This window comes from Saimiri boliviensis, chromosome X, assembly GCF_048565385.1.
Source record: "Saimiri boliviensis isolate mSaiBol1 chromosome X, mSaiBol1.pri, whole genome shotgun sequence".
NCBI classification, from domain to species: domain Eukaryota; kingdom Metazoa; phylum Chordata; class Mammalia; order Primates; family Cebidae; genus Saimiri; species Saimiri boliviensis.
In genome coordinates, this window is record NC_133470.1 from 112,479,556 (window position 1) to 112,503,603 (window position 24,048).

Here is a 24,048-nt window from a genome sequence, read left to right on the forward strand (position 1 = left end):
TGAAAAAAAAAAAAAAAAAAAAGCATTATTGTGTGGCTCATGCCTCTAATCCTAGCACTTTGGGAGGTTGAGGTGGATGGATAGCTTGAAGCCAGGAGTTTCAGACCAGCCTGGGCAATGTGGTGAAAAACTGTCTTTAGAAAAATACAAAAAAATGGCCGGGCGTGGTGGTTTACGCCTGTAATCCCAGCACTTTGGGAGGCCGAGGTGGGTGGATCACAAGGTCAAGAGATTGAGACTGGCCGGGCGCGGTGGCTCAAGCCTGTAATCCCAGCACTTTGGGAGGCCGAGGCGGGTGGATCACGAGGTCAAGAGATCGAGACCATCCTGGTCAACATGGTGAAACCCCGTCTCTACTAAAAATACAAAAATTAGCTGGGCATGGTGGCGCGTGCCTGTAATCCCAGCTACTCAGGAGGCTGAGGCAGGAGAATTGCCTGAACCCAGGAGGCGGAGGTTGCGATGAGCCGAGATCGTGCCATTGTACTCCAGCCTGGGTAACAGGAGCGAAACTCCGTCTCAAAAAAAAAAAAAAAAAAAAAAAAAAAGAAAAATACAAAAAAATTAGCAGAGCACGGAGATGCGCATCTGTAGTCCCAGCAACTCAAGAGGCTAAGGTGGGAGGGTAGCTTGACCCCGGGGAAGTTGAGGCTGCAATGAACCATGATCGTAGCACTGCACTGCAGTGTGGGCGATAGAGCGAGACCTTGTCTCAAAAACAAAAAGAAAAGAAAAGAAAAAAAAAGACCAGTTTTGAAATATCTGTAGATTAAGGAATAATACTGTATTCATCTTTTTTGTTTTTGAGATGGAGTTTCACTCTGTCGCCCAGGCTAGAGTGCAGTGGCTCGATCATGGCTCAGTGCAGCCTCCGACTCCTGAATTCAAGCGATTTCCCTGCCTCAGCCTGCTGAGTAACTGGCATTACAGGCGCGTGCCACCACAGCTGGCTAATATCTTTTTCTTTTTCTTTTTTTTAAAGATGGGGTTTCACCATATTGGTCAGGCTGGTCTGACCTTCAGGCCTCCCAAAGTGCTGGGATTACAGGCGTGAGCCACCGTGCCCGGCAGCCTGGCTAATTTCTGTATTTTTATTTTAAAAAAAATTTTTGTATTTTCAGCGCTGACAGGGTTTCACCGTGTTGGCCAGTCTGGTCTTGAACTCCTGATCTCAGTGATCCACTTGCCTCGGCCTCCCAAATTGCTGGGATTACAGACATGAACCACCGTGCCTGGCCAATTTGTTTTTCATGGTACTTGCACTCCCTAGATTAGCCTAAGGTGGTAATCACAGCAGGACAACGCCGAGCGTGTCAAAACTTGTGGATCCTTGTTTCACAGGGTTAGGTCATATCCCTTGTATTAGTGTATGCTTGGCACGTAGTCAATGGCTGTCCCCTTCGCAATTACTTCATCTCAGGAGTCAGCAGGGCGTAATGTAATTTATTTGCTTATATTTATGTCTTTCCCAAACACTGTGATATATTATTTCTCTATCCCCAGTGTCTAGCACATATCAGGTGCTTGAAAAATGCGTGTGTGAATTAGTGGTCAGGGGTAAGTATCACGGAAGAAGATAAGGACTACTTGCTCGCCCGTGGATGGCATTTTTCTGTTCTAATGGGAAATAAGGCCGAGGACTTCGGAGGGCACAGCCTGCGTTGAAACTTCGTAAAGTGTCCCACGAGTCTCCTTCGCGTCGTTGATTGCTGGGCCTCGGGTTTCCGCTGGGTGGGGAGAACAGTGGGGCGGGAAATCGAAAAACGAACTGTCAGCTCCCGGCATTCCCCGTGGGCGGCGCTCCCCTTTGACCCTTCGCTCGCGTGCTACACATCCGGGCCTCTGCTACTTACTAGTGAGAGGAAGATGGCGGCCGCGGCTGTTGTGGTTCCCGCAGAGTGGATAAAGAACTGGGAGAAATCAGGGAGAGGCGAATTGTGAGTGTTCGGGCGGGAGGCAGGCGCACTGCCCGGCCGGGCCAGGGCGTCAGCTTCACTCTCACCTGTGGTGGGAGGTTGGGGGGGGGGGAAGATGTACCCCCTCCCCCACCCGGGCGTCGGGCGTGGATGGTCAGCTAGGAGTTTCGAACTCAGGGAGAGATGCGGTTAACCGCCGCGGACCTCCTTCCTTCCCTGGCCTCCCAAAAATCGCTGCTGCCTGCGGTAGCTTGGCTTCCTTTAGCCTCTTAGTAGAACTCCTGTTCGCCCCTGCGGGTCTCCGCGCTCCCTCTTGGTCTCTTTTTGTGTTCCCCTCTTCGCTTGAGCTCACTTGGCTTCTTTATCCTTATCGGGCTGCGCCGGGGCGATTCGGACTTTCCATTTCTCTCTGTCCCATTTCTTCACTCTGCACCCGATCGTCTGTAGTTTAGAGCTTGGCGCCTCCTCTGCCTGACGTCCGAGGAGGGCGAACCGTCCCGGACTCCCTCCTCTCTTCTTCGCCCGCTGCCGCGAAGCCTGGGGCGCCGCGAAGCACCCAGTTTGGCACCTCTCGTCCTCCCGGGGAGCGGTGTCCCGACTGTCCCAGCTTCGTGTGGCGCCGTGGGGAAGTGTGACAGGGATGGCCGCTTTCCCCAAAGAACTACCGGCATTTCTTTGCTCTGTCTTTTCACCTTAGAGCTATTTTCGGCTTGGATTCAACTTTCGTTATTAAATGTTCCCTAAATCCCATTTTATCCAGGGACTGCAACTAATTCTGGCAACTATCCAAGCTTCTCAAGTACCTAGGATAACGTGTTTCATTTAGTCGTGAAACTTTCCCCCGGTAACACCAGAAACAGTAACTTGCCATACCCCTAGTCTTCTCGCCCACAAATTAGAGCGCTTCCTCCTTTCCTCCCCCTGGAAAAAGCCGTTTAATCAGCAAAGCAAACCACAGATTTAAGAACAGATATTAATAACAGCGTCTAATTTCCTTCTCTGGATCGTTTTTAGATGTTAAAGCTCAACCCTGGATGAAATGAACTCTTAGCCATTTTTGTCGTCCTTGCCCACCCCCCGCCATTTCTGGTAGCCAGTTTACTGTGGCTCTTGCTAAAGATTCAAATCTTTGTAACTTGGAACGAAACACGAGGAACGCGTTGCCGGATCCCGCGCTTGTAATATTGCCAGTCTCTGTGGCTTCCTCCCCTGCACCCCCCGCACTGCTTTATGAAGTCTTAACAGTGTGAGCTCTAGAATTGCCTAAATAAGCGGCTGTCTTAGCCACTTAACTAGCTGAGTGACCTTGGGTAAGTTCCTTAACCACTTGGACTGTTTCCCCTTGAGTAAATTGGGAGTAATAAGTACTCTACTCAAAGGATTGTTGTGAAGACTAAATAATGCCTGTAAAGCACTTGGCTTATAGTAAGTGCTCAAGTGATAGCTATTAAAAGTAATATTATTCCAACCTTTAGATATTTAAACTTCTCAGGACAGCTCTTGCACTTAGTCTGTACCACTCAGGTTAGCAATTAATTCGTCTCTGACTCCTTCATGTGTATTTATTCTTGCACTCTAATGAATTGAGAGGCCCTTGAAAGATAGGGACTATGTCTCATATTTCTTTTGGTTCTGTGCAAGCCCCGCCCCCTTCAGCATATGCTTAGAATTCTTATTGGTTTATTAATTGCCAGAGAAGACTATTTGATAAACCTTCTTTTTTTTTTTTTTTTTTTTTTGAGATGGAGTTTTGCTCTTGTTACCCAGGCTGGAGAGCAATGGCTCGATCTCAGCTCACCACAACCTCCACCTCCTGGGTTCAGACAATTCTCCTGCCTCAGCCTCCCGAGTAGCTGGGACTACAGGCACGCACTACCATGCCCAGCTAATTTTTTGTATTTTTAGTAGAGACGGGGTTTCACCATGTTGACCAGGATGGTCTGGATCTCTTGACCTCGTAATCCACCCGCCTCGGCCTCCCAAAGTGCTGGGATTACAGGCGTGAGCCACCACACCTGGCCGATGAACCTTCGTTTTTAACTGTAATATTTTCCAAATCCTTGTACGTGCTAGTTAACAAATACCTATCAAGTTTGATAACTAGTTGACAGCCATCAAGTTTTGGGAAAGTCAGATGTGAAGTTACCCATATATAGCTTCATCCATATTAGGGTAATAATCCCCCCAAAACTGATAAAGCAGTTTGCTGTTTTGTTTACTTTTAAAGCCAGCTCATTTATTTAGGGGCTGTCATCTTTGTAGTTTGCTCAGCTTCCTCCTTTCAGCTACTTTTTTTTTTTTTTTGAGATGGAGTCTGTCTGGCTTTGTCGCCCAGGCTGGAGGGCAGTGGTGTGATCTTGGCTCACTACAACCTCCACCTCCCGGTTCAAGCGAGTGTCATGCCTCAGCCTCCTGAGTAGCTGGAACTACAGGCGCATGCCACCACGCCTGGCTAAATTTTTTGTATTTTTAGTAGGGACAGGGTATCACTGTCTTAGCCAGGTTGGTCTCCATCTCCTGACCTCGTGATCCGCCCGCCTCAGCCTCCGTTTTACTATTATTGCTCCCACCTTAGAATGAATGGTATTAGGGCTACAGGTGAAATTCTGCTTGGCTTCTGACTGTTAGTGGTTGGAGAAAAAGTTACAAAGGAGGTCGAAATACCTAGTTTAAATGGAATTTCAGGTTCACATTATGTATATTTACATAATACATGCTACGTGTCATAGTTCTCATGTTTGAAGAGCTGCTTAAAAACTTATTAGAACTTATATGTATGTAGTTATTGCATGATTTGTGGAATGTGTTTTGAATTATGGTAGATCCAAATCAGTATAGTCAGTTTTATGATTGCATTCTGTTATATGAAGATAAAGTTGTGTAACATAATAAGCTGTTTTAGTTAAACACATCACCATCCAGTACTTAGTTTTTGTTTATTTGACCTGTTTTCCCTCTATGAAAACTTTGCTGCATATAGCATATCTTGGGAGTTTCTGTATCTTCCTAAAGATAGATGTTGGCATTTTTATTTTATTAGGCAGACTGCATGGTGGTGCAAACATATTACAAAAAACCTTTTTCCTTTGTCTGAAAACAGTTTCCGAAATATAAAACAGCAACTGGAAATGTTAAAAATGAAGGTAGTATGCCACCAAATTATTAGTGAATCTATTTATAGATTTGGTGTTTAGAATATGACCAACATTTAAAATTATACCTTGGGTGAATTTTTCCTTTTTAACAAGATAAATTAGCAGATAAGCCTTAACTTGACTGAAAATTATCTTTTTAAAAATAATATGATGTATTTCATCAGGTTGTTAATTTGTTTCTTGTCTGTCACTTCTTACCAGTGTAAATCTTCCAGGGGGTGGTAGTCAACTAGTGTTGAAAGCAACATATGAGATGTATGGGGCAATTTATAACTTTTAGATAGGGCAAATTCTCAATTGTACCCCATGAAAAATAACTGTCTATTAAATGGAAGGTCTTGGCTTTGGAGAATGTTTTATTAGGTAATTAGGAGAAAAATAAAACTGTTTTTTGCCTATCTGAATGGTCCATCCATCACATACCTAGATATCTCATTATGTTTCCAGAGATACCAATTAATGTTTTGAATGCTAAATTATAGAACTCTTAAAGTGACCTTTTCCAAGAGGGATCAGAAGGGTGAAGGAGGACTACCAAAATGTAATTGTCGTTTCTGGTAATGCTTATATCTAAATGTAAACTCTTTCAAATTGTGAGAGATACGTGTTTAAATATTTAATTTTGACATTCTCGATTATTTTATATTAACATAGAACTTGCCATGGTGAAGCTAATAAGCTTGCATGTACTGGTAGATCCAGTGTGGAATTCTGTTTTTAGTAGAAATCATTAACACAGTAAGCTCAGCATTTCTTTGTTACAAGCAACCTAAATGGAGAATTGATCTTAATCTGAAGATGCTAGCCTCATGTTAATACTTTGTATAACTTTGAAATACTTATGTTTGTTGAGTATCATCTGTTTGAGTAGCTTATTTAGGTATTTCAGTTAGAAAGTTTGGTTAGATTGTTACCTTCTTAATGGTAGTTACAAAATTATAAAATTTAATTGTCAAATGTTTTGATTGCTATTTTTCTTCTGCTACTACACAATTGCTACTTTTTCTGCTGCTACTACACGATTTTAGACACTCTAGAACTTATATTTGGATGTTCAAAACATGCCATCTGATCTGAATTTCTGGAGGATTCTAGGTAAAGGGATATAATCATTCTAAGAAATTTTAGTCTTGGTGGTTGAGTCTTTTTTTCCTCGAAAAGTTGCTTCAAATTCAGCCAAAGCTTTATCTGAAACCTTTTCTTGATGTCTCAGTTTTCATTTGGTATTTAATTTCCCATTTTGACCTGTATTCATGAGCTAAGTATAAGTCTTAGTCTGTTTTCCTGGGAAGAGAAACATTCTTCAGAAAATGTTGAAGCAATGTCAGGAGGTTGTATAGGCTTTGTTTGTTAAAAAAAAATTATTCTAGAATGCTTTAATGTTAAGGTAGGGTGAGCGCTGTTAATATACTTGTGCTTTTTTCCTACCACAAACGAGGCAACTCCTGTTGTCTTTTTTTTTTTTTTTTTTTTAACATTTCCTATTTCTTTTTCTTTTAAATGCATGTTTCCACAAGATAAAACTATATTGTCTCAATATTCATTTTTGTGGGTTATGTCTCTGTTCTACAAATGATAATAGATGTAGCACTTTGCTTAACCTCATTTAACCTTTTCATTGTCTTGTTTTAAAGAAGTAAGTGTAAATGAACATCAGCCTTTTATATATGAAAGCCAAATTTGAGATGTGAGCATAATCAAGTAGTTTAAGTTTGTGTCTATGTTTCCTTTTTAATGGAAAAGGAAACAAGTTAGATGAAAAGCTGTATATTCATGTTAAGAAGTATTCACAAAATATCTTTTAAGTCCTTGAAGGAACTTCAGACATTTTATTCAGTTTTTTATACATCTTTTGACAGAAAATAGTCTGTCCTCGTTCTCAGGGACCTGAGACAGTATCTCCATAATAGCACTAAACTGTTTTAAAAGTAGAAAAAATGAAAGCCTGAGGTGGTGGCATGTGAGGTGGTGTGTGCTGTGGCACTCACCTGTAATCCCAGCTACTTGGGCAGCTGAGTCAGGAGGAAGGATTGCCTGAGCCCAGGAGAGTTCTGGGCAATATAGCAAGAACCTGTCTCTATTTTTATCTTAAAAAAATTAAATTAAAAAAAGTGGAAAAATGGTAAAAAGTATCTGAAAGCTATTAAAGGATTAAAATAACTTGAATTTGGACTGAGACAGAAAATTTGATGATTTTTAAGCCATGTTAAAGTGGGCAACTGTTAGAGGTAGTTTTGTTTGTTCCTTTCCCTATAGTTTAGGTTAGTGACCTAAAACCATTAGGCAGGTGTATAGTAAGACAGATGTAACATTCAGAAACAGTAATTTCTGTAAGAATCCTTGGTGATCTTCTATTAGTGAATTACTTAGGGAGAAGAGCACAGATACATCTACTTGTTGGGGGAAAATTCTTAGTGTTTGTTTTTAGTTTCCTGTTATAGCTAAGGGATAACCTGTTTTATTTCTCAAAAAATTATTTTTAACTAATTATATTTTGAGACAGGGTCTTGCTTTGTCACCTAGGCTGGAGTACAGTCATATGATCATGGCTTACTGCAGGCTTAACCCTGGCTCAAGGGATCTTCCTGCTTCAGCCTTCTGAATAGCTGGGGCTACAGGTGCATGCCACCATGCCTGGCTAATTAAAAACATTTTTTTTTGTGTGTGTGTATGTGTAGGGATGGGGTTTTGCTATATTGCCCAGGCTGGTCACAGACTCCTGGCTTCAAGTGATCCTCCCACTTCAGCCTCCCAAAGTGCTGGCATTACAAGCATGAGCCACTGCGCCCAGCCAAAGGAATACCTCTTTTATAGTAGGGAAATATAAGTATCTATTATGCAAGTAAATTGCCTTATTGTAATAACCTTTCAATGATTCCATACACAATTTGACCAAATCTTTGAGATTCTAACTGATAGTTCATGATGACATTGTCATCTGTGTCCTAATGAACATGCTTGTAGCCTGGTGACTGACAATATAGAATTATATTTCAGTTATTTCTTAAAGTTATGTAATGATGACTGTACCATTAGCCTAGGTAGGAGTTTGGGAACACTGACGCAACCCCTTTCCCCCAACGATTGGAAGGCTTTTTGCAAAAGACATGCATTAAGATTGTTAAATAGAAATAAAGCTATGAAAATGTGAGAAAACAAATCCATTGTTATATGGAGAATTGTTTTTTTTCAAATTTTTTTTGAGACAGAGTCTCACTCTGTTGCTCAGGCTGGAGTGCAGTGGCACAGTCTTGGCTCACTGTAGCTTTGACCTCTCAGGCTCAAGTGAATAAGGAGGAATTTTAAACAATTATTTTATTTCTCTCTCTTTCTCATCTTTTCCTCTTCTCTCTTTTTTTCTTTTTTCTGTATGAAGGAATATTTGAAATTGCATTTTAGTAGCCTGAGTACAAAAGGAAAGATGAGTTACTTGCTTCTGTTAAATTCTTCTTTCAAAGACATGGTGCTTCCTGATACTATTTTGAGATAGCGTCTCACTCTGTCGCCCAGGCTGGAGTGCAGTGGTGTGATCTTGGCCCACTGCAACTTCTGCCTCCTGGGTTCAAGTGATTATCCTGCTTCAGCCTCCCGAGTAGCTGGGATTACAGACATGTGCCACCAAGCCCAGCTGATTTTTGTAGTTTTAGTAGATACAGGGTTTTACCATACTGGCTAGGCTAGTCTCAAATTCCTGGCCTCAAGTGACCTGCCCTCCTCAGCCTCTTAAAAGTGCTGGGGTTATAGGCATGAGCCACTGTGCCTGGCCCTGGTATTATATTCTAAAGGGAATTGACCCTATAGGGGAAGTGAGAACCCAAAGAGGGAATTATTTTAATATTTCATAGTAAATATTGAAGCAACCTTGATGTACTTATGTATCTCCTCCACAAAAGACCTAGATGGCAGACATTTTTAGGTTATATCTTCTGATGCTAGTCTGAAGCAGATGTTATTTCTGTGTTGCCTACTGGAAGATTTTGTTTTATATTCCAGATAAACTTACAGTAGATTTAACATATTTTGTGAAATTAGAAACTTAATCAGTGTTTTTGTTTTCTTTTTTTGAGATAGGGTTTCACTCTTTTCTCCAGGCTGGAGTGCAGTGGTACGGTCACCACTCATTGTAGCCTCGAGCTTCAGGCTTAAGCGATCCTCCCAGCTCAACCTCCCAAGTAGCTGGGACTGTGGGCATGTGCTACCACACTTGGCTAATTTTCTTTTCCTTTTTTCTTTTGTAGAAATGGGGTCTCACTTGTTGGGCAGGCTGGTCTTGAACTCCTGTGCTAAAGTCATCTCCTACCTCAGTCTCTCAAAGTGTTGGGATTACAGGCATCAGCCACCATACCCAACCTTAGCCAGTGTTTTAAACCACTGTTCTCTTTTCAACCCATTTGAAGGCCTGTCTAGTTCTCCAGGGGATATAGTTGAAAGTACTTGGGACCAAACTTAAACCAGCTTACCATTTGTAAGATACTCTCAGAATAATTTTTTTTTTAAGTGAGAAATGTTTAATAGCTAAGTGACATTTTCTTTCTTTCTTTTTTTTATGTTTTTTTTTTTTTTTTTTGTTGTTGTTGTTTTTTGTTTTTGAGATGGGGTCTCGCTCTGTCACCATAGAGTGCAGGCTGGAGTGCAGTGGTGTGATCATGGCTCACTGCAGTCTCAACTTCCTGGGCTCTGGCGATCCTCCTACCTAAACCTCCCGAGTCGCTGGGACCACAGGCATGTGCCACCATGCTCTGCTAATTGTGTTTTTGGTAGAGACAGGGTTTCACCATGTTACTCAAGCTGATCTTGGACTCCTGAGCTCAAGTGATGTTACCAGGTTTCACCATGTTACTCAAGCTGATCGTGAATTCCTGAGCTCAAGCGATTCACCCACCTTGGCCTCCCAAAGTTCTAGGATTACAGGTGTGAGCTACCACGCCTGGCCTGACATTTTTCAACTAAATATTTAATTTAGTAAATGCTCTCCATTGCCTTTTTTTTTTTTTTTTTCTTTTGAGACAGTTTTGCTCTGTTGCCCAGGCTGGAGTGCAGTGATGCGATCTCAGCTCACTGCAACCTCTGTCTCCTGGGTTCATGTGATTCTCTGGCCTCAGCCTGCAGAGTAGCTGGGATTACAGGTGCATACCACCACACCCACTTAATTTTTGCATTTTTAGTGGAGATGGGGTTTTATCATGTTGGCCAGGCTGGTCTCAAACTCCTGACCTCAAGTGATCCACCCACCTTAGCCTCCCAGAGTTCTGGGACTACAGGTGTGAGCCACAGCTTCCATTGCCTTTTTATTCTTTGGTTTTGAACATAATTTTGTGAAACCTAGAAGTGAGTTGTTGACCAGCAAAAGTTTACTCTGTTGACTTTTAATAACCTTACCCTGCTCATCCTGAATGATAGAGTATTGATAAAATCATAAGACACAGAGGTGAGCTGCAAGGTTATGTATAATCTGCAAAGTAGATAATCTCTCTGTGGATGATTGTAAGCTGGCATCTTATTTAGCCTTAGATGTGATATATATAAATAAGTCTTTTTTTTTTTTTTTTTTTTTTTTTTTTGAGATGGAGTTTCGCTCTTGTTACCCAGGCTGGAGTGCAATGGCGCGATCTCGGCTCACCGCAACCTCTGCCTCCTGGGTTCAGGCAATTCTCCTGCCTCAGCCTCCTGAGTAGCTGGGATTACAGGCACACGCCACCATGCCCAGCTAATTTTTTTGTATTTTTAGTAGAGACAGGGTTTCACCATGTTGACCAGGATGATCTCGATCTCTTGACTTTGTGATCCACCCGCCTCGGCCTCCCAAAGTGCTGGGATTACAGGCTTGAGCCACCGCGCCCGGCATAAATAAGTCTTAAATTAAAAAATGAAACAGGTATTCCTTAGTTATAACAGGAAACTAAAAACAAACACTAAGAATTTTCCCCCAACAAGTAGATTTATCTCTGTGCTCTTCTCCCTAAGTAATTCACTCATAGAAGACCACCAGGGATTCTTAAAGAAACTACCATTTCTGAATGTTACATTTGTCTTATTATACCCCTGCCTAAGTCTTAAAATTATTTGTTTCATTAACTAGAAAAAGGATTACTAGATATAAAAGAGTAAGGAACTCTACTGTATGAATTCATTGGCTCTCTTACTTTACTATAAAGCCTTGTGCAACTTGGAATAATTCTTTTTTCTTTTTTCTTTTTTTTTTTTTTTTTTTTGAGACGGAGTTTCGCTCTTGTTGCCCAGGCTGGAGTGCAATGGCGCGATCTCGGCTCACCGCAACCTCCGCCTCCTGGGTTCAGGCAATTCTCCTGCCTCAGCCTCCTGAGTAGCTGGGATTACAGGCACCCGCCACCATGCCCAGCTAATTTTTAGTATTTTTAGTAGAGATGGGGTTTCACCATGTTGACCAGGATGGTCTCGATCTCTTGACCTCGTGATTCACCCGCCTCGGCCTCCCAAAGTGCTGGGATTACAGGCTTGAGCCACCGCGCCCGGCAATTCTTTTTTCTAAATTGTGAAATGCAACAAAAATACAGAGAAGTGCATGAAATCTCAATATAAAATCACTGTAAAATGCACACCCATGTAACTTACATCCAGGTCAAGGCAACATACCCTCTTTCCCATCAAACCTTTCCCACCTCCCATGTAGTGACCATTATCGTGACATTTATGGTTTTCTTCTTTCTTGATTTTTCTCTTTTTAATCTTGCAGCTTCGACTCAAAGGAACTTTCTTGCTTTTGTTCTCAGTGTCATTACCCAATATGTTTAATTTTTTTCTTGAACTTCATATAAATGAAATCATCGAATATTTATCCGACTGTATCTGGCTGCTTTTGCTTGACAATTAGGACTTTAGGATTCATCCGTGTTGGATGTTTGCAATTTATTCATTTTCCTTTGTTTTTTTAGTTCATTCATTTTCATAGTTGCAAAATATTCCATTATATACCAGTATTTGTTTATTTTTCATGCTGTTTTGTTGATAAACATTTTTGTTGCTTCTAGTTTTTTTGGCTACTACTAACAGTGCCAATAGAAACATTATTATACACCAGTTTTAGTATATACAAGCATGTGTTTTTGTGGAGTATATACTAGTTATAGAATCTCTGGATTATAGGTTACACATTAGCTCTGTGACATATTGCCAACCTATTTCAATGTATACTCCCACCAGCAGTATATGAGTTGACCTTGTTTCACATTGTCACTACATTTGATATTGTCAGACTTAAATTTTTTGTAAATATGTATGTAATGGTATTTTATTGTGGTTTATATTTTCATGAGCATCTTTTTATATGTTGTTGGTCATTTGGAGTACTTATTTCTTCTTCTTCTTCTTCTTTTTTTTTTTTTTTTGAGACAGTGTCTTGCTTTGTCACCCAGGCTGGAGTGTAGTGGTGTGATCTTGGCTCACTGCAACTGGTGCTTCCCGGGTTCAAGCGATTCTTGTGCCTCAGCCTCCTGAGTAGCTGGGATTACAGGCATGTGCCACCACACCCGGCTAATTTTTGTATTTTTAGTAGAGATGGGGTTTCACCATGTTGGGCAGGCTAGTCTTGAACTCCACCTAGGTGATTTACCCACCTCGGCCTCCCAAAGTGCTGGGATTACAGGCATGAGCCAGCACATCCGGCCTGGAGTTCTTATTTCTTTTTGCGAAAGGCCTCTATTATATCTTTTGCCTTTTTTGCTAGTGAGTTGCTTGCATTTCTCTCATTGATTTGTAGGGGTTCTTTATGTAGTCTGTATTTGAGCCCTTCGTGGGTTTCACTGTATGCATTACAACTACCTTTCTTTTTTTTTAAATTTTACTTTAAGTTCTGGGATGAAGATGCAGAACGTGCAGGTTTGTTACATAGGTATATATGTGCCATGATGGTTTGCTGCACCTATCAACCAGTCATCTAGGTTTTAAGCCCTGCATGCATTATTTGTCTTAATGTATTTGTCTTAATGCTCTTCCTCCTTTTACCCCCCAACCCTCGACAGGCCCCGGTTTGTGATGTTCCCCTCCCTGTGTCCATGTGTTTTCATTGTTCAGCTCCCACTTATGAGTGAGAACACCATGAGTGAGAACATGTGGTGTTTGGTTTTCTGTTCCTGTGTTTGCTGAGAATGATGGTTTCTAACTTCTTCCATGTCCCTGCAAAGGACATGAACTCATTCTTTGTTATGACTGCATCATATTCCATGGTGTATATGTGCCACATTTTCTTTACCCAGTCTTAATCATTGATGGGCATTTGGGTTGGTTCCAAGTCTTTGCTGTTGTGAATAGTGCTGTAGTAAACATACATGTGCATGTGTCTTTATAGTAGAATTATTTATAATCCTTTGGGTATATACCCAGTAATGGAATTGCTGGGTCAAATGGTATTTCTGGTTCTAGATCCTTGAGGAATTGTCACACTGTCTTCCACAGTGGTTGAACTAATTTACACTCCCACTGACAGTGTAAAAGTGTGTCATTGGCAGCAAATACTCTGTTGTTTTCTTTGAAGTGACAGGCTCACTTGGGTTTTTTTGAGAAAAACCAATTTTTGAGAAAATTCCTGTGAAAGTCCCATGTCTAATAATCATAGTTTGTCTTTTAGTCATTCTTTCAAGTAAAAAATGGTATTTTGCAAAATCAAGCTAGTTCAACTTACAGTTCAAACAGTTGCACGAGTGCTTTACCTGTAGACAAATACTCTGGTTGTATTTGGGTGTGTGGCAGAAATTATCTATGCACGCTTTTAAATTTCATCATATAGACGATTAAAAGGGTGTGTTCTTAAAAAATACATCTTTGGTCAGATGCAGTGGCTCGCTACTGTAATCTCAGCACTTTGGGAGGTTGAGGCGGGCAGATCACTTGAGGTCAGGAGTTCGAGACCAGCCTGGCCAACATGGGGAAACTCCGTTTCTACTGAAAATACAATGAAGCTAGGCATGGTGTGCATGCCTGTAATCCCAGCTACTCAGGAGGCTGAGGCAGGAGGATTGCTTGAGTCTGGGAGGCGGAGGCTACAGTGAGCCAAGATCGCACCACTGCACTCCAGCCTGAGTGACAGAGCAAGACTTCGTCTAAAAAGGAAAAAAACCAAAACACCCAAACAACATGTTCTCAGGGCTCGGGATTTGACAAAATGGACAACTTTTCTTTTTTAATGTGGTTAAAAAAAAAACAAACATGAGATCTACCATCTTAACAAATTTTAAGTGAGCGGTACAATATTGTCAACTATAAGTACAATGTTAGCAGATCTTCTCTTGATCTTTTTCATCTTCTGTGAGCTGAACTTTATACTCATTATGCACCAACTCTGCATTTTCCCCTTCGGGCAGCCTCTGACAACCGCCAGTCTACATTTTGCTTCTGAATTTGACTGATTTAGATACTTTATATAAGTGGAATCATACGGTATTTGTCCTGTGACTGGCTTCTTACCTTAGCATACTGTTCTTAAGGTTTATCCACATCGTAGCATGTGACAAGATTTCCTTCTTTTTTATGACTGAATAATGTTTGATTTCATAGATGTACACCATGTTTTCTTTGTTCGCTCTTCTGTTGGTGGACATTTAGGTTGTTTCTTTTTTTTCTTTTTTTTTGAGACGGAGTTTTGCTCTTGTTACCCAGGCTGGAGTACAATGGCGCGATCTAGGCTCACCACAACCTCCGCCTCCTGGGTTCAGGCAATTCTCTTGCCTCAGCCTCCTGAGTAGCTGGGATTACAGGCACGTGCCACCATGCCCAGCTAATTTTTTGTATTTTTAGTAGAGACGGGGTTTCACCATGTTGACCAGGATGGTCTCGATCTCTTGACCTCGTGATCCACCCGCCTCAGCCTCCCAAAGTGCTGGGATTACAGGTTTGAGCCACCGCGCCGGCCATTTAGGTTGTTTCTACCTCTAGGCTATTGTAAATAATGCTACAGTGAACGTGGGAGTGCAGCTATCGCTTTGAGATCCTGACCTAAATTCTTTTGGACAAATACCCAGAAGTAGGAATGCTGGATCATATGGTAGTTCTACTTTTAATTTTTTGAGGAATCTCTATATTGTTTCCGTAACAGTTGCTTTACTTTATTCTATTTTATTTTTTGGAGAGACAGGCTCTTGCTTTGTCACCCAGGCTGGAATACAGTGGTGCATTCATAGCTCACTGTAGCCTTGAACTCCTGGACTCAAGTGATCCTCCTTCCTCAGCCTCCCAGGTGGCTGGGACTATAGACACATGCCACCATGACCTGCTAATTTAAAAAAGTTTTTTGTAGAGATGGGGTCTTGCTAGGTTGCCCAGGCTGGTCTCGAACTCCTAGACTCAATCAGTTCTCATGCCTTGGCCTCCCAAAAGGCTAGGATTACCTGAGCCACCATGCTTGGCAAGAGTGCCCTTTTATCTACTTCTTCAACACTTATTTTTTGTCTTTTTGGTAATAGCCATTCTGACAGGTGTGAGGTGATAACTCATTGTAGTTTAAATTTGCATTTCCCTAATAGTGATTTTGAGGTTTTTTTTTTCTGCCTGTTGGTTACTTGCGTGTCTTTTGAGAAGTATCTTCTCAAATCATTTGCCCATTGTAAAATTGGGCTGTTTTCTTTTTCTTTTTCTTTTCTTTTTTTTTTTTTTTGAGAGACGGAGTATCGCTCTTGTTACCCAGGCTGGAGTGCAATGGCACGATCTCGGCTCACTGCAACCTCTGCCTCCTGGGTTCAGGCAATTCTCCTGCCTCAGCCTCCTGAGTAGCTGGGATTACAGGCACGCGCCACCATGCCCAGCTAATTTTTTGTATCTTTAGTAGAGACCGGGTTTCACCATGTTGACCAGGATGGTCTCGATCTCTTGACCTCGTGATCCACCCGCCTCGGCCTCCCAAAGTGCTGGGATTACAGGCTTGAGCCACCGTGCCTGGCCTGGGCTGTTTTCTTGAGTTGAGTTCTTTATATATTTTGGATGTTAACCCCATATTAGACGTTTGACTTGCAGATATTTTCTCCAAATCCATAGGTTGTCTCTATCACGTTGTTAATTGTTTCCTTTCCTGTGTAAAAACCTTTTTTTTGAGATACAGTCTGCTCTGTTGCCCAGGCTGGAGTTCAGTAGTGAGATCTCAGCCCACTGCAATCTCTGCCTCCTGGGTTCAAGTGATTCTCCTGCCTCAGCCTCCTCAGTAGCTGGGATTACAGGCATGCGCCACCATGCTTGGCTAATTTTTGTATTTTTAGTAGAGATGGGGGTTTTGTCATGTTGGCCAGGCTGGTCTCGAACTTTTGACCTCAGGTGATCTGCCTGCCTTGGCCTCCCAAAGTGCTAGGATTACAGGCATGAGCCACTGCACCCAGCCTCCTGTGTAGAAACTTTTTTGTTTGATGTAATCCCAATTGTCTGTTTTTCCTTTAATTACTTGAGCTTTTGGGGTCAAATCTAAAAAATTATAACCCAGGCCAATGTTGGATAGCTCTCCCCCTATTTTTTCTTTTAGGATTTTTATAGTTCCGTGTCTTACCTTTAAGTCTTTAATTCATTTCAACTTGATTTTTGTGTATGGTGTGAAATAAAGTGTCCAGTTTCATCATTCTGTTTACAGATACTAAGTTTTCCCAATATTCTTTTTCTTTTTTTTTTTTTTTTTGAGACAGAGTTTCGCTCTTGTTACCCAGGCTGGAGTGCAATGGCGCGATCTTGGCTCACCGCAACCTCCGCCTCCTGGGTTCAGGCAATTCTCCTGCCTCAGCCTCCTGAGTAGCTGGGATTACAGGCATGTGCCACCATGCCCAGCTAATTTTTTTTTGTATTTTTAGTAGAGACGGGGTTTCACCATGTTGACCAGGATGGTCTCGATCTCTTGACCTCGTGATCCACCCGCCTCGGCCTCCCAAAGTGCTGGGATTACAGGCTTGAGCCACCACGCCCGGCCCCCAATATTCTTTATTGAAGAGACTGTCTTTTTCCCATTATGTGTTCTTGGTACCCTTTGTTGAAAATTAATTGACTATAAATGCATGTATTAATATCAGGGTTCTCTATTCTGTTCCATTGGTTGATGTGGCTGTTTTTATGCCAGCGCTATGCTGTTTTAATTACTGTAGCTTTGTAATATACAGTTGGCTGGCCTTATCTTTAGTTTGTTGGCCACATCCACGGATTTAACCAACTCTAGGTCAAAAGCTGTGGATATGCAGGGCTGACTAAGTATTTTCTATCTACAGTTGTTTGGATCTGCAGATGTGGAAGCTGCAGATACAGAGGGATGACACTATATATGCTGTATATAAGGGACTTTTGAGCATCTGTGAATTTGGTGTGTGTGTAAGATGGTCCTGGAACCAATCCCCTTTGGATACAGTGGGCCAACTTTAGTTTGAAGTCAAATAGGGTCATACTTCTAGCTTTTTTCTTTTTGTTCAAGATTGCCTTGGCTATTTGTTTTTTGTTTGTTTGCTTGTTTGTTTTTTTGGTTCCATAGAAATTTAAGGATTTTTCTGTTTCTGTGAATAATGTCATTGGTGCTTTGATAGAGATTGCATTGAGTCTTTATATCTCTTTGGGTAGCATGAACATTTAAACAGTCTTAATTATCCTAATCAATGAACATGGAATATCTTTCCATTTTTTCTTCTTCAGTTTCTTTCATCAGCATAGTTTGTGGTTTATAGATCTTTCACCTCTATGGTTAAATTTCTTCCTAAGTATCTTATTTTATTTTTTGTAGCTATTTTATTTTTATTATTATTTTTCTCTTTGTCATTCTTTTTTTTTTTTTTTTTTTTGAGACGGAGTTTCGCTCTTGTTACCCAGGCTGGAGTGCAATGGCGCGATCTCGGCTCACCGCAACCTCCGCCTCCTGGGCTCAGGCAATTCTCCTGCCTCAGCCTCCTAAGTAGCTGGGATTACAGGCACGCGCCACCACGCCCAGCTAGTTTTTTGTATTTTTAGTAGAGACGGGGTTTCACCATGTTGACCAGGATGGTCTCCATCTCTCGACCTCGTGATCCACCCGCCTCGGCCTCCCAAAGTGCTGGGATTACAGGCTTGAGCCACCGCGCCCGGCTCTTTGTCATTCTTAGAATGCTATAATGTAGCTATTTTAAGCGGAATAAAAATTTTTTCAGGTAGTTCATTGTTATATAGAAACACTGCCTATTTTTGTGTGTTGATTTTTATATCCTGTGACTTTACCCTATTTAGTATTATTTTATTTTTTAATATTTTTTCACCTTGATGAATACAGCATATTTATTATTTCTAACAACTTTATGATGTAGTCATTAGGATTTTCTAAATATAAGATCATTTTGTCAGCAGAGACAATTTCACTTCTTTTCTTGTTTGGATGACTTTCGTTTCTTCTTTTTGCCTAATTGCTCTGGCAAGGACTTTTAGTACTCTGGTCAATAGAAGTGGTGAGGGTCGGCATGTACCTGATCTTACAGGAAAAGCTTTCAGCTTTTCACTGTGGAATGTAATGTTAGCTGTGGGCTTGTTATTTATGGCCTTTTTTTTGTGTGTGTTGAGGAACATTTTTTCTGTAGTTAGTATGTATATCTTTTTGATGTGGAGTCTTGCTCTGTCACCCAGGCTGGTGTGCAGTGGTGAGATCTCGGCTTACTGCAACTCTGCAGCCTCCACCTCCTGGGTTTGAGCAGTTCTCCTGCCTCAGCCTTCCAAGCAGTTGGAATTACAGGCACATGCCACCACACCTGGCTAATTTTTATATTTTTAATAGAGGTGGGGTTTCACCATGTTGGCCAGGCTGATCTCCAACTCCTGACCTCAAGTGATCCTCCTGCCTTGGCCTCCCAGAGTGCTGGGATTATGGGGGTGAGCCACTGCACTCAGCCTCTATAGTTAATTGTTGAGAGTTTTATCATAAAAGGGTATTAAATTTTGTCAAAATTTTTTTGACATCTAATGAGATGATGAAGTGATTTTTATCCTTCATTCTATTAATGTGTCACATTTAGTGTATGTTGTATCATCTTTGCATCCCAGGGATAAATCCATTGTGGTCATAGTGAATGATTTTTTTTTTTTTTTTTTTTTTTTTTTTTTTGAGATGGAGTGTTGCTCTGTTACCCAGGCTGGAGTGCAGTGGCGCGACCTCGGCTCGCTGCAACCTCCACCTCGTGGTTTCAAGCAATTCTCCTGTCTCAGCCACATGAGTAGGGGGGATTACTGGTGCTTGCCACCACTGGCAGCTAATTTTTGTATTTTTAGTAGAGATGGAGTTTCATCATGTTGGTCAGGCTGGTCTCAAACTCCTCACGTTGTGATCTGCCCGCCTTGGCCTCCCAAAGTGCTGGGATTGCAGGCACAAGCCACTGTGCCCAGCCAGTGAATGAACCTTTTAATGTGCTGTTAAATTCTGTTTGCTGGTGTTTGTTGAGGATATTTTCATCTGTGTTTATAAGATGCATTGACATGTAATTTTCTTTTTTTGTAATGTTTTTGTCTGGCTCTGGTATTGTGGTATAGTAGCCTCTTAAATTCCTTTTTTTTTTTTTTCTGTGTAATTTGTTGTAATGTTTTCTCTTTTTCTAATATTTGAATTTTTTTCTTTATTAAATGTGTAGCTAAAGATTTGTAAGTTTTGTTGATCTTTTAAAAAGAAACACCAACTCTTAATCTTGATTTTTTTTTCCTTTTCTTTATTTTATTATTTTTAAATTGAGACAAGGTCTCACTTTGTCACCCAGGCTGGAGTGCAGTGGTACTGTCTTGGCTCAATGCAGCCTTGACCTCCTTGGCTCAAGTGATCCCCCCACCTCAGCTCCCCAAGGAGCTGGGACTACAGGCATGGGCCCCCATGCCTGGCTGAGTTTTTGTATTTTTTTTTTTGTAGAGACAGGGTTTCGCCATATTGCCCAGGTTGGTCTTGAATTCCTGAGCTCAAGCAATCTGCCAGCTTTGGCCTGTCAAAGTGCTAGGATTACAAGCATGAGCCACTATGCCCTGCCGATTTTTGTTTTGTTTTGTTTTTTAATTCTGTATTTCAGTTGTTTCTGTCCTAATCTTTGTTATTTCCTTCCTTCTATTAACTTTAGACTTTGTTCTTCTTTTTCTAGTTCCTTGAAGTTTTGAGTTAGGCGGTTTATTTGAGATTTAAAAAAAAAAAAGGGATTTATAGGCTGCGCTTAGTGGCTCACGCCTGTATTCCTAGAACTGTGTGGGGCTAAGGTGGGCAGATTGCTTGAGCCCAGGAATTCAAGACCAGCCTGGGTAACATGGTGAAACCCTGTCTCTTCAAATACAAAATTAGCTGGACATGGGACATGTACTTGTGGTCCTAGCTACTGGGGTATGGGGGTGGGGGGACGCTGAGGCTGAGGTGGGAGGATCACTTGAGTCCAGAAGGTTGAGGCTGCAGTGCGCCAAGATTTTGCCATTCGAGTACAGCTTGGGTGATAAAATGAGATACTGTGTCCAAAAAAAAGCATTTATTGCTATAAATTTCCTCTTTTAAACTGCTTTTGCTGCGTCTCATAAATTTTGGTATTTATGTTTTCATTTTCATTTGTCTCAGGATATTTTTGAATTTCCTTTTTGATTTTGTTCTTTGATTCTTTGGTTGTTCAAGAATGTGTTTAATTTCCACATAATTGTGAGCTTTCCAGTTTTCCTTTTGGTATTGATATCTAGTTTTATTCTATTCTGTTTGGAATATTTTCCAATCTTTTAAAATTTGTTATTTTTTTGTGATCTAATGATCAGAAGGTTAGATCACATGTTAGAGCCTGGAAAAAGGTTTGTGTGTGCTTGAGAAGAATGTAGTCTCCTTATCTTGGGTGGCATGTTGTGTATATGTCTGTTAAATCCATTTGGCTTGTGGTATTATTCAAGTCTTCTGTTTCCTTATTGATCTTTTTGTCTGGATATTCTATGGAAAGCAGTATATTGAAATTCCCTACTATTACTGTGTTGGTGTCTATTTCTTTCTTCAGCTCTGTCACATATATTCATACACTTTTGTCCTCTGATGTGGCATGTGTATATATTTATAATTGTTATATTTTCAGAGTATATTTGTCTAATATAAGCATAGCCACTCCTTTTCTCTCTTAGCTAACATTTGAATGGAATATCTTTATTCATCATTTCACTTTCAGCCTGTGTCCTTAAATCTAAAACTAGTTTCTTGTAGACAGCATACAGCTTTTTTAAAAAACCAACTCATCTTAAAAAAAAAAAAAAAAAAAATCAGTGTAGCTGGCTGCGGTGGCTCATGCCTGTAATTCCAGCACTTTCGAAGGCCAAGGTCGATGGATTACCTGAGGTCAGGAGTTTGAGACCAGCCTGACCAACACAGAGAAACCCCTCTCTACTAAAAATACAAAATCAGCCAGGTGTGACAGTGCATGCCTGCAGTTCCAGCTACTCGGGAGGCTGAGGCAGGAGAATCGCTTGAACCTGGGACGTGGAGGTTGCGGTGAGCCGAGATTGCGCCATTGTACTCCAGCCTGGGCAACAAGAGCTAAACTTCATCTCAAACAAAGCAAAACAAAACAAACCAATTTAGATACTTGTCTTTTGATGTGGAGTTAGATCTTACATTTAAGGTAATTAGTAATAGGAAAGGACTTACTACTGCCATTTTGTTAATTGTTTTTCTGTTTTGGAGCTCTTCTGTTCTTTTCCTCTTTTGCTCTCTTCCTTTATTATTTTATTATATTTTTCTATTTTTCCTTGCAATTTGTTTGTTCAAGAGATTGGGTCACTCTCTATTAGATTTTCCCATAGTTTGAATTTTGGTGATTGTATCCTTATGGTATCTCTTAATATATTCCCCTGTGGTCTTTTTCTGTAAATTGGTAGTTGGATCTAGATGGCTTGATCAGATTTTGATTCATGTTTCACCACCCCCAAGACAACTTCATAGGTGGGTGATGCTTTCTTTTCTTCTTCTTTTTTTTTTTTGGTGAGATAAGGTCTCACTCTGCTGGAATTATAGGCATGAGCCACCATATCTAGCCTGCATGGTGTTTTCTTTCATCAGAATCTGGAGACACATAATGTTTCATAGTCTCTTTTTGTAATGTGAGCAGCCATTGGTAGATGCCTAGATTCTTTAATTAATTAGGGATCTGAAAATGGTGATATTCTAATTTTATAATTCCTTCTTTTTTACTACAGAGATATTTCTAATCTTCTATGGGTTACCAGTGGTACAGTTCGTATATGAAAGGCAGAATAAATGCTTGATTACATTTTTTTATTTGTCAGTTGATATAATTTGCTTTATAAGAATCATCTCTTGTTAGAATGGAAATTGAAACACATGTTTTCTGTTTTATTTTAGTTTGCATTTATGTCGGATCCTCAGTGAAAATAAAAGCCATGATAGTTCGACATACAGAGGTAAGATTTTTAAAAATATCTTAGCTATCATTTTTGGCTTGATTACAATTAGTAACTATCCTTGTTTCTATTCATTGTTAGGTATGAAAACAAAGGATATATAGTTCATTTTATATGAAGGTTTTACATGGTTATATTAGAGTCAGAATTAAAATTGTAGTTGTGTTAAGACTATATCCCTTACTATACCGATGTTATTTGACCTGCATTATAATGATATTATATTGCTTGACTTATGTAATTAGGACTTGGTACATTTACCTAAATTTCAGCAGTTGTTAGCTGTATCAATCATAAATATGAGAGAAAAGATAGCATGGAAAGAAAAATTGTTCTGATCTTATTTGCAGTAGAAAATTTCCAGAAACTGAGGTTTAGTGTTTTTACTAAAGCTGGTTATCTTTAGGTGCTATCTGGGGATCTTGTTAAAGGCAGTTGTCATGGAAAACATTCACACAAAGGAGTTGTTTACTGCATTTCACAAATATGATTTATTAAATAAAATATTTGTAATTAAACAGGATGTATTACAGTTTTCCAGTAACTTTAGTTTTAAAGGATTTTACTATTAACATTTTATTAATTTAAAATTAGACCTGTGGATTTGGGAAAGAGGGCCACAACTAAAAGCAATTGTGTCTAGTAAGTGTAAAGCATTTAGGTTTGTAGTATTGTAGGGGGTAAAACCCACAGTGTATTTTTAAATTATAAAATAGTTTTTATAACTCATATTCTATTTGAAGCCAAAAATCATTAGATAAAATGAATTATGGTCATTTAAAGTATGCGTTTGTGAATAGAAGGTAAAGAACAGAATTTTATATATATATGTGTTTTATTTTTGTTCTACCAAAAATTAATTATGACTTTCATAAGAGAGGGGATATACCTTTTTTTTTTTTTTTTTTTGAGACAGGGCCTCTTTCTGTTGCCCAGACTGGAATGCAGTAGTGTAATCACAGCTCACTGCAGCCTTAAACTCCTGGGCTCAACCGATCCTCCCACTTCAGACTCCCAAGTAGCTGGGACTGCAAGTGTGCAACACTGCTCCTTGCTTTTTTTTGTTTTTGAGACCGAGTTTCACTCTTGTTGCTGAGGCTGGAGTGCAATGGTGTGATCTCGACTCACTGCGACCTCTGCCTCCCGGGTTCAAGCAGTTCTCCTGCCTCAGCCTCCCGAGTAGCTGGGATTACAGGCATGTGCCACCACGCCTGGCTAATTTTGTATTTTTAGTAGAGATGGGGTTTCACCATGTTGGTCAGGCTGGTCTTGAACTCCTGACCTCAGGTGATCTGCCCAGCTCGGCCTCCCAAAGTGCTGGGATTACAGGTGTGAGCCACCATGCCTGGCCTTATTTTTTAAATTTATTTTTTGTAGAGATGAGGGGTCTTGCTATATTGCTCAGGTTGGTCTCATATGCTTGGCCTCAAGCAGTCCTTTCACCTCTGGCTCCCTAAGTGTTGGGATTGCTGTCATAAGCCACCTTGCACAGCTGAGGATATACTTTTTAAAGAACATTTGGGCTGGGTGCGGTGGCTCACACCTATAATCCTAGCACTTTGGGAGCCTGAGGTGGGGGGATCACTCGAGATCAGGAGTGTGAGACCAGACTGGCAAATATGGTGAAA

General features: G+C 40.7%; 1 protein-coding gene across 10 annotated transcripts in view; it reads left to right on the plus strand.

Annotated features, from left to right (window-relative positions):
- The first annotated feature begins 1,827 nt into the window (after positions 1-1,827).
- Positions 1,828-24,048, plus strand: part of THOC2 (THO complex subunit 2) — a 135,549-nt gene continuing 113,328 nt past the window's right edge. For all 10 annotated transcript variants that reach the window (XR_012515618.1, XM_074391604.1, XM_074391603.1 and 7 more), the window contains exons 1-2: positions 1,828-1,937; positions 22,362-22,420. Coding sequence is in view for 9 of the 10 variants with exons in the window: in XM_074391604.1 (XP_074247705.1) it covers positions 1,867-1,937; positions 22,362-22,420 (130 nt within the window). In the remaining variant the exon portion in view is untranslated. The remainder of the gene's footprint in view (positions 1,938-22,361; positions 22,421-24,048) is intronic.